This window comes from Anneissia japonica, unplaced genomic scaffold, assembly GCF_011630105.1.
Source record: "Anneissia japonica isolate Jap-2015-1 unplaced genomic scaffold, ASM1163010v1 scaffold5148_len95523_cov101, whole genome shotgun sequence".
Taxonomy (NCBI): domain Eukaryota; kingdom Metazoa; phylum Echinodermata; class Crinoidea; order Comatulida; family Comatulidae; genus Anneissia; species Anneissia japonica.
The window spans coordinates 83,959-95,566 of record NW_022684332.1 but is presented as its reverse complement, the minus strand read 5'-3'; the positions used below and the strand labels follow the sequence as shown (position 1 = coordinate 95,566).

Sequence of the window (11,608 nt, the reverse complement as noted above, 5' to 3'; positions counted from 1 at the left end):
CCAAATAGAAACCATTGATGAAGAAAACTTTCATAACATTAACATTCAAATACTATAACGAAAACTTTTTACAACTGTCTTAAACCCATCAAAAATCATAGGCAAGACCATTTTCCACCGGATAAACCATGACCGGCTCACAAAAACACAAATAAAGAAATGGAAAAACACCATTTCTGTCACAGAATAATTTAAACCCATCCAGCACAAACCAAGAAGTCCATATCTTTTAACATTGTGGAACTCTAATTATCTATAACAAATATTGTTAACAGACGATATCTCGTAGGCACAAAAGCACACCGGAATCTCTGAAGACATGTTTAACATTACTGTGGGAAGTTACGGCGGGGATAAAATATGTTAATTTGTTGGATCCTTTGTTCTCTTAAATTACTTACCCTAAAGCTTGGCAAAACCAATATCTGTTTTTGAATAATTGCTCTTAACATTTCAGAGTTTATACACTACTTCGGCATTGAACTTTCTAGTAGTAAATGGGTACCTTGTAGGATGGTATGGCATATAAATGTATGAGTCGTGCGCGTTCAAGCAGCAATGAACAGGGATACTCTCTAGGGAGCATAAAAAGTTGCATAATGGGTGGATCTGCCAATTCAGTATCCAGTAACCAGGGAAATAATGATGACAGCGCCTTGTATAATCACTTGTAAAATCTGCTAAATGGTTTGATATATACATACATACATACATACACACACACACATCAATATATCAAATCCTTCATACTCAACAATTCACTGTGAATAAAGTATCTAATTATATATTATGACACCTTCCATCTGTGACAGATGATGGCAAAGATGCATCCACATCAGACACAATGAATGTTGTATGTGTTTTGTGTATGTTTGAAGCATTGTTTTACTATTTATAATTAATAATTAATATTAATTTATTCATAGTGTTTATTTTCCTTTAATGTATAGATTATTTATTTAATTTGTCTTGAGACATTTCCTTTCTTGACTGATTAGACCTATTCTAGATTTACATCTCCTTTGGCACTTCTCGCACAGATAATCATGGTAAACTTGGTCGTTAGTTCAAGATTTTTTCCTCGTTTTGCTTCTTCTTTTAAGAATTTAGCACCTTCATGTAATGTTCTTCTCCATGTTCCTCGCTTCTCTGCTAATACTTCCCATGTAGTAGGATCTATGTTGAAGGTGTGGAGGTCCTGCTTGCATATGTCTTTGAAACGTAGCTTGGGTCGTCCTAAAGATCTTGTGCCTGAAGTCAGTTCAACATACATGATGTCTTTTGGTAACCGTCCATCAGGCAAGAGATGTAGGCCTACATGTCCAAGCCATGTAATGTCTACCAAATGTTGTCGCAGCCTTCCCTATAGGTGTATTCAGTTCTTCATCCAGAGGTGACGTAACTAGGGGGTGCTGTGTTATGGAGAGTAATGTGTGACCGGAAATGGTCTGCAGTCAGTTGGTTGTTACCATGCGCCAGTGATGTTGGAGTATATAGTACAGCAATATGAAACTATTATGTAGGCCTAATGAATGAATAAAGTTCGGAGTACATTTTAAGTGCTCCCTAAATTCATAAGTGTAAGCTAGATTACGGTGATTAATTTAATTATGGAGACAATTATTTCGAATCCCTCTTTCCAAGAGGGGATGCAAATGCTTTGTGAAAATGAGTACGCCGCGGTACTCATTTTCACAAAGAAATACACACAACTGGTTAGCTAACAATTATGTCAATGTTACATGAACACCTGGACAAGGACAGGCAATTACTAATCATTATTGGTCAGATGGTATGAAAGGTGATGCTATATCACATACATTTGTACTTTTACAGACACTCCTCAGTTTGTCCTCCCTGAGTACACATTACTTTCGCTTTCTATCAATTTGTATATATCATCAACTTGTTTCTCAAGTGTTTTTGTAAATACGCTTTTCACTTGGAATAAATTGTACAGTTCTACATATAAATTAGTGTGGTGTATTTTTATCATCTTATCGTACACTTACACTAAAGTGGTGACCTCCGACGTTTCAGTGCACACTCTTTGCATCAAGTTAATAATGGAAGGACAACAGCAATAAGTTCAACAGCAACAACCTGTCGTATCTGCTTTAGATGCTGCACCGCCTGCAATATCATCAGTTTCTCTGAAACTTCCACCCTACTGGCCCAATGATCCAACATTATGGTTCACACAGGTTGAGGCACAGTTTACAGCCAGGCATATCACGGTGGACGCTATGAAGTACGCGTATTTGGTGGGCTCCTTGCAACCGGAGATAGCCCAAGAAGTGCGCGATCTCCTACTTTACCCGCCACAGGACAATAGGTACGTACAATTAAAGGAGGCATTAATAAAACGGACATCTGACTCCGATCAAAAGCGTCTCCGACAAATTTTGACAGAGGAGGAGTTAGGAGATCGAAAACCCTCCCAATTATATCGCAGGATGTTGGAACTGCTCGGCGACCGAACCCTTGAACCAACAATTATGAAGCAATTGTTCTTAAGTCGTCTTCCAGCCAATGTTCTGTTAATTTTGGCTTCTGCAAAAGATGAGCTAGATATGCCAGGCCTAACTACACTTGCCGACAAAATATTGGAGGTATCTGCCACCTCCCCAATATCTGTGCCACCGTCGAATGTTTCTTCCGTCCACCCAGAGGAACTGCCCTCACAATCTGCCACAATTCACACACTTCAATTGCAGATTCAACAATTGACCCAAAAATTTGAATCTTGGCAAGCGGATCAACGATCTCGACCCAGAAGCGGAAGCCGAAATCACAGTCGATCATAAGGTCGCAATCGCTCTTCATCGCGCAATCGCTCTTCACGATCAGCCGATGATAAGACGCCATCACTTTGTTGGTACCATTTGAAATTTGGTGATAATGCACGCAAATGTCTTCCACCGTGTTCGGGAAACGCCAACGTCAACAACTAAAAGCGACGAACGTTGCTGGCCATCCTGTAAGTCGCCTTTTCTTTATCACGAACAAGTTTTCTAACCAACGCTTCCTCATCGACACTGGGGCAGAAGTTAGCGTTGTTCCACCAACTCGACATGAACGTAAAAACAGGCGACATGATTATAACTTAAACGCGGCTAAATGTAACCACTAATTAATAATACTCAGGTAGGGCGTAGGTATGGGCAGTGCAGTCAGTGCACAGCACTGGGGCCCGGGGCTATTGGGGGCTCATTCAATAGGTATAATGATCTAAAAATTTAACTTAAAAAAAATCCTATTCAAACTTTAAAAAGACCCTTCAATAATATTAGGTTTTAGAGGCTATAGTTATTGATTATATTCATTACAATTTACCTATTAGGCCTACCTATTTCCCAAACGCTGCAAGTAAAAAAAAAACAACGATACAAGCCCTTACGTATACGATGGACTAATATACTTTTTGAAATCGCATTTCTAAAGCAATACAATATCGTCACGCACATTTTGTGTTTGTGGTACAGTATTTTAAAGTTGGTTCAACTATTATTGTGTACGTTTTCAAACACTTCAGATCATCATAACTTCATAAATACATTTTAGATTAAGTTCACTGCAAGTAGGTCGATGACTGTTCTATTATTGAATGGTAATTGTTATCATCGTGATGGAATAGACTACCTGGATTTGCGTCAGGAGAATCAATTAGGGCCTATATGTATTTTGCCCAACCTGTCGTGAAAATGTATTGAATACTCAGTGCGTGATTCACTAATACACTTTTTGAAATCACATTTCTAAAGCAATAAAACATCGTCACGCACATTGTATTTGTGATTTTTTAAAGTTGGTTCAACTATTATTGTGTACGTTTTTAAACACTTCAGATCTTCATAACTTCATGAATACATTTTAGATTCACTTCACTGCAAGTAGGTCGATGACTGTTCTATTATTGAATGGTAATTGTTATTATCGTGATGGAATATACAATACCTGGATTTACGCCAGGAGAATCAATTAGGGGGGTCTATATGTGTAATTTTGCCCAACCTGTCGTGAAAATGTACTGAATACTCAGTGCGTGTGAAAACACTTTCAAAATATATTTGCAAGTTTTTCTCCAGTGGGACTCGAACCCACATTCTCCAGATCACTAGCCTGGCATCATGCCTTTAGACCACCGAGCTTGCACCTGATGGCCAGGGTTGAATTGTGTCACGCATTTAGCACTTGCGTGATAACGAATTATCACAAAATCAGGGGAAAACGTATTTGAAATTAGAAGAAATTGGTTTTATTAAAAATATAAAAATGGTATACAGTTGCTTGAGTCATTAGGGAGCTTTCTTTATCTCGTTCGAGAATCAATTCACAGAGAACATTTCTCTTTTCCGACCAAAACAACCCAGCCAACCACGCACTTGTAGAATCTAGTAGCCGCGAGCAGTCTTGCGAGTTTATTGTTACAACCAACCGTTTAAAATGTGACGGGAACCCGAACTTCCGCAGGGGTTCCGTAATAATACCGTATACACTCGTCCTATAAGGTGACCCGTGTATAAGACGACCCCCGAGTTTTAGAAGATTTTTGGTTGATATTTGTATGTCTGGCGTATAAGACGACTCCCTGTTTCATGGTCGGAATTCCTAATTTTTTGTGGTCCTGTATACTGCGTCTAGCTGGATAAATGGAGCCAAATGCAAGGGTAATCTTCCAAATAATACCATTTTATGAGTTTTTAAATCTTCACCACCAAAATCGTATTTTCCCATATTTAAAATTGCTTTCATTGATACAACATTTGGTTGCTTCATTGCAGTAGTAAGTTCGCGTGTTAAGCTGGTTTTTCACTAAGCGAATTTATTCGCGCGAATCAAAGAGTCGGCTCGCTTCCTGAGCTCTGATTGGTTGCGCATTTTTTCGCTTCTCAAAAACTCCGATAGGAATGTGAATGCGCATGTGCATAAGCCGACGCTTTGGATTCGCGTGAATAAATTCATCTAGTAGAAAACCAGATTTACGGGCGATCCGCACATAAGACTAACATCCGCACATAAGACGAACATGAATATAAATATAAAAATCTAAAATCTGAATGGCCTGCGTATAAGACGACCCCCTTTTTTCGATCGTAGTTTGCTATTTTAAGCCTCGTTTATACGTGAGTATAGGCCTATACGGTATTTGTTTTAAAACCCTAGGTCACCTGAGCGTTAAAGGATTCCCAATACAGTGGCGGATTCAAGGGAAAATTTTCCATGGTGAGGACCCCCGGACCCCCTTTCATTTTGGGTATTTTTGGAAACGTTTTGAACCCCCCTCTTTCAAATCATGGATCCGCCCCTGAATCATGTACCTTTGTTTGCACTAAACACTTAATCTATGTTCCCCCTTTAGCTGATGTGAGGTAAGAGAGTTTATTTAAAAGATAAGTTACATTTAATAATTTAAATTGTTCGGATGAAATACATATTTTTTATGAAGTTCAATGCAAGTTTGTACCATACTGTGTGTCTTTGTTCCATTCTAGTGGAGGTTCTATCTCTTTTGAATTTCTTTTGAATATAATTAAATACTGTACTTAATTGATTTATTATTGCCCACTTGAATTGTATAGCCCTAGGTGCTGCAGTGTTCTTTATGTAGAGCGCCATATATAAATGCTCGACGTGCTTATCCGGGTCCGATGGCACCTCCAATTTCAAGCAAGTTTTGCAGAGACTCTGGAGTTCGGTTGCATATGAGAATGAAGACGATAATTCTGATAGCAACATTGATTTATTACTTTAAGTACTGCGACAATAACATTCAGAGGCGAATTTAGAAAGTTTAGATAAAAAGTATTTATTAAATTAATATTATGATGTAGCTGGGCATGTACCGTATTTTATGGTGATAGATTAATTAAAAGAAGTTTAACATTGTTCTGTGTATATTATTTGAATGTCTTCAATTTCAAACGAACGGCCCCTGATTTTCCTGTAATTTTTGCAGTATTTCAAATGAATATGTACCCACATAACTGTCTTTTCTAATCGGATTAAAATCTGGCCGAATTTTGGCCGATATTGAAAAAAAGTTTGGCCGAATTTGGCCGTGAGATGGCGTGTGTTTGGCCGTGAAGCCTGTCGACTATCTGGCAACCCTGGATCACACATCATTTGGGAATGTTGATGAGTTACCCAGGTACTTGATAAGGACAGGCAATTACTAATCCATTGGTCAGATGGTATGAAAGGTGATGCTATATCACATACATTTGTACTTTTACAGACACTCCTCAGTTTGTCCTCCCTGAGTACACATTACTTTCGCTTTCTATCAATTTGTATATATCATCAACTTGTTTCTCATCAACTTGTTTCTCAAGTGTTTTTGTAAATACGCTTTTCACTTGGAATAAATTGTACAGTTCTACATATAAATTAGTGTGGTGTATTTTTATCATCTCATCGTACACTTACACTAAAAATGCTAACAATGCGCCTCTTGTAGCCCTGGCTTGGGCAAGGCATCCATGTGCAAAGCAGTGGTGTTTGTTTATCCATGAAAAAGGCACGCCGGGAAAGTTTGCCTTACCAGGAAAAGGTGACGTATCTAGCTTATGACGTATGCATGCTAACTAATGTGAGTCTGACGTCACCAAAAAATGAATATTTTCTATTATAACCAAAATATTAATAACTACAAAGTTTCTGGGTGTAAATTCCTTTAATATGAATGAAGGGTTGGTCAATCTCCTTGCCATACAAATTACAGCTCCTACTGACATCTCAGTCGAGAAATACGGCTGAAGTTTTTCTCGCAAATCTGACTACAAAACCATATAATATCCAAATTTCACGTTCCACTTTTGACCCTGAGTTGTGCTTCGCACTCGCCGCTGAGGGCGCCGTTCCGGGAACCCTGCGTCAACAGAAAGATTACGTGATATTGTTCCTCCAAGTATGGTCATTCATCCTTATTGGTGGTGGATCTAACAGGCCCTTGTGACATTATCACTGTCTTCTTTAAGTTGACGATCAAGGAGAATTATCCACATGCATTTTTTAAGCAAGTGATCAGTTGTTGCAGTCCACTATTGGAGTCCTGAATCTTCGGCAAACAACAGTTCTCTAACAAGGACTGTAGAAATTTTGGTTTTAGACTTCAGTCTTGAAAGGTTGAAGAGTTTTCCTGTTCAAGAACGTGTGTGCAGGTAAATACCCTCCCTCAGTTCTTTGAATGCATACTGTAAAATCACAGCAAAGTACATTCCAAATAACATAGGAGCAAGAACGTCTCCCTGCTTGCATCCGTTTCTGATGTTAAAACCCTTGGATACGTTTTGTTCTGATTTTATATATCCATGCATATACTATGAAAGCCTATCTATAAATAATTGACCGAAGGTCGAGCTTGGGAGGAAAACCAATTTTTTCAAGAATCATCCAGAGGCCTTCCCTATTCACCATATCAAAGGCCTTTGTAAGATCCACAAAGGCAATATATAGCGGTTTTCTTTGTTCTCTACACTTCTCCTGTAGTTGTCTCAAGGAAAATATCATGTCATTAGTGGATCTTTTTGCACGAAAACCGCACTGGGATTCTGGGTATATGCGCTCAGCAACATGTTGTAATCATTGTGCTATGACCTTTGCGATTGCTTTTCCAGTTATATTCAAGAGTGAGATTCCTCTGTAATTGTTACAGTCTGATCGATCCTTGTTCTTATAGATATTAACAATAAGAGCATCTCTCATATCTTGTGGAATGTCTCCTGTCCTTCAGCACTGTATTACCTGGTAGATTGAATAAAGGTAGTATCAGAGCATTTTTAGCTCTTTCAATAGTTCCGATGAATTCGATCCAACTCGGCCACAAGTCAACTCGGCCACAGTCAACTCGGCCACAAGTTAACTTGGCCACAAGTCAACTCGGCCGCAAGTCAACTCGGCCACAAGTCAACTCGGCCACAAAAAGTTTGGCTACAGTCAACTCGGCCACAAGTCAACTCGGCCACAAATCAACTCGGCCACAGGTCAACTCGGCCACAAGTCATTTACTGGTACTACAATTTGAAGGAGAAATTCATCAAGTATAAAATACTAATTCTTTAAGTATTACTATACTTATTGTTATTATTATTGCTGTTATTATTGTTGTCATTGTTGTTATTGTTGTTTTTATTACCGTTAGTTTTAATATTAATTATTAGTCTTAGCATTACCATTATATACGGTATTGTATTACAGTACCATATAAATAATAAATAATTTTCGATTTATTATTATTATTATTATTATTATTATTTATTAGTCTTAGTATTATTATTTTAATAATAGTAATTTAAAAGTTATTGTTATTGGTGTTTTATTGGTATTTTTCTCATATTATTATTATTAATAATATTATTGTTGTTGTTGTTGTTGTTGTCACCTTTATTATCAATATTATTACCCTATTATTACTAAGTAAGCCTAGTATTTAAGTATCATTATTATTATTATTACTAACTATTACTATTATAAAAATAAACATCTTTAATTTATTATTGTTGTATTATTAGTATTAGTACCTTCAATATCATTATTATCACTAAGTTGTTATTAAAATTGATATTTAAATAATATTGTTATTATTACCATACTAGTATTATTACTATTAGTATTGTTAAAATAAATATTACTATTAATGTTGTTATTGTTGTTATCACCTTTATTGTCGTCATAATGACTAATTAGTATTATTAAAGTAAATATTATTAATTTATTGTCGTTATTATTGTTTAATATTATTGTTGAAGTAGAATGTTGTGAGTAAACAGAAGACGAACACATTAATAAATAACTCTTTTTAATTCAAAGGCAATAGCATTCAAATCTCTGTTGGTAGTGTGGTGGTCCTGTTTTGCTAAAATATACTGTACTTTATTTTAATCATTATATTGAAGAAAAAGGATGCAAAAACTACAGGGATCTACATTAGATAACTTGTGGCCGAGTCGACTTGTGGCCGAGTTGACTTGTGGCCGAGTTGGCTGTAGCCGAACTTTTTGTGGCCGAGTTGATTTGTGGCCGAATTGACTTGTGGCCGAGTTGACTTGTGGCCGAGTTGACTGTGGCCGAGTTGACTTGTGGCCGAGTTGACCTGCACCCCTTTGATGGTACAGTATACCATCTGTCCCTGGTGCTGGTTGTTAGACAAGGAGTCTATAGCCCGGCTGAATTCTTCAATATCAGGCTCTGAGTCAAGATGGTGCATTTGCTCGAGGCGAGGTATTTAATCTAAAGCACTCATTTGTCGATTGGAGCATCCCTGGAATAAATGTCCATGTAGTGTTCTTCCCATCTTTCCAGTTGACTGAACTTGTCTATCATGCATGGATCCATCGGAGGCTTTCAATGGTGATACTTTCACTATCCTTGGTCCAAGCGCTTTTCAAATACCCTCATACATGTTCCTTGCATCTCCGTTATAAGCAGCTATCTTTATTCCTTCACATATGTTTGTCCAATATAAGTTAGCATAATGCCGAGAAGCTCTTTGCAGGTCACACTTTGCCTTGTAATAGTATTTGAAGGTTCTGGCAAGTTGCATGCCTGTTATAGTTGGTATAGGCATGCCTCTTTGCATTGATCAAAGGTTCGAGCTGAGGTGAATAGGTTTGAAACCATTCTTCATCACGTCTTGCTTTCTTTCCAAAGCTTTCTAGTGCTAAGTTATACATCACTGCTCTCAGATGGTACCATATCTGTTATGTATTTTCATTGATCAATTCTAGTTGTTCATACTTTTGATTGAATGCTTCTTCGAAATCTTTAATGCACTTCTCATCCTTCATTTTTATGATGTTTTAAGCATTTGGCTGCTTCATGGTTTGAGTGTTGTAACTTCTTCTATACTTGATATAGGCATGGTATATCAGGTATATGCCAGATAAATATATATTGTTTCTATGTATGTACATCATATTATGTTCCTTGATCTCTAAACTGTATATAATAGTCATCATCATGCGTTTATATAATTTAAACATATGTATAGATAGAACTACTATTATATTCCTACATCAATTTTCAAAAATCTTAGTATTAAGCTGGCTCAAAAGCACCGACAATAATCTATCTCTTACATAATCAATGTATTTATAAAGACAAATGCGATTTTCATAACAATAATAATTTTATACAATTAGTATTGTGATGAGCAATGATGTTATTTTAATACAAAAAGTGTATGTCACTAATTAATGTTTAATTTCTAATTGAAGAAACTTGCAATATTGACTGCTTGAACGGCGGAGTCTGTGTCCCGGATTACGGAATCGAGAACTGTCAGTGTATGCCTGGTTTTGTTGGACCAACTTGCAATATATGTAAGTTTTTACAGTGATAAATAATGTGAAAGTAACGTATTGAGCTAAATATAATAACTAGATTTGAACTCGTCACTGAGGACGATCGGTTAGGTGATCCGCCGAAATTTGACCCTCATTAAGATCACGCGGTGCTGATTGAAAAGTGTCATAATATGCTAAAATATGCTGTAATTATTTTTTTTTTAAAAGAAGAATTTTGAGCATTTTAAAAGATTTCCGCATGTGTACACGTACGTCTTGACGCCCGTGAGCACGGTAATAGCACAAAGAGTGACTCCTGATATGAATAATGTGTCAGGAACACAAAGTATGTAACAAAACATGAATTCCAGCTTTAATATCATATATGCTGTGTGCGTGGAAATGAACGTACGGCGGGTAAATTATGGAAAGTTTTGAAATGCTAAAAATGACCCGAAACGTTCTTTAAACTATCTGAATAGTAATATCGAGAATTTTCTAATGTTAACAGACACGCACATCACCATGTGTGCGTGTACAGTAATATCACACGAAATTAAACATTGTCAAGTGTATTTAAAACCGCCTGTTAGTTGGTAATGCCACACAAACTTTCCCTTCACATAACCTATATATATATAGTCTGATAGCGTCGAAATACAGTCTGCCGGCCTCACTCTGCTCTATTGTTTAAATCTTTTAAGAGAGAGAGATAAAAGGGCTCCAAAAATTCATTCTTTTTGACCATGTTGACGTGATCAAAATGAAAAATAAATGGACACGTTTTCAAGAGAATTGATTTAGCTATAACATACTCACAGGTGGGAGACAATCAATCAAGAATAAGCGAGATACGTTCAAACGACGAGTCTAAACATAATGGCATCATAAATAAAAATTCAGTTTTTTAATTCAAATGGCAATATGATGACGTCACAATGTCCGATCAGCCATTATGAAGTAAAAAATCGTATCTACAACTCATGTGTTTCAGATTATGTAATAAAAATAGGGGGTCACCTTTCATCCTAAGGAGCTATAACTGATTAAAAATATTCATGGTTTTATGCATATATAAAAGTTGACGCACGCGTATGTGCACGCTTAAAGGCGCGAACAGAAAATTAAAGTACATAAAATTCAACCTTGACCTGAAGCTTATGTTCACCTAATATGATTTGGAAATGACGAATGGTTAAGATTATATGGGGTCATCAACGTTTTGAAGAAAGAGAAATGAGGGGGTAAAAAAAAAAACCAATTTTTTTTAACCATGATGACGTCATCAAAATGTAAAAAGAAGTCAAATATATGAAAGAGAA

The 11,608-nt window shown here is 36.8% G+C and overlaps 1 protein-coding gene and 1 long non-coding RNA gene across 2 annotated transcripts in view; both read left to right on the top strand.

Annotated features, from left to right (window-relative positions):
* Positions 1-1,274: 1,274 nt before the first annotated feature.
* Positions 1,275-2,807, top strand: LOC117104841. Its single transcript, XM_033245681.1, has 2 exons — positions 1,275-1,308; positions 2,122-2,807. Exons 1-2 carry the CDS (start codon positions 1,275-1,277, stop codon positions 2,805-2,807), a joined length of 720 nt encoding a protein of 239 aa, XP_033101572.1.
* A 4,237-nt stretch (positions 2,808-7,044) lies between these two features.
* The window catches only part of LOC117104811, a 7,003-nt gene continuing 2,439 nt past the window's right edge, over positions 7,045-11,608 (top strand). The window contains exons 1-2 of the long non-coding RNA XR_004444827.1: positions 7,045-7,163; positions 10,218-10,322. This is a non-coding gene — a long non-coding RNA (uncharacterized LOC117104811). The remainder of the gene's footprint in view (positions 7,164-10,217; positions 10,323-11,608) is intronic.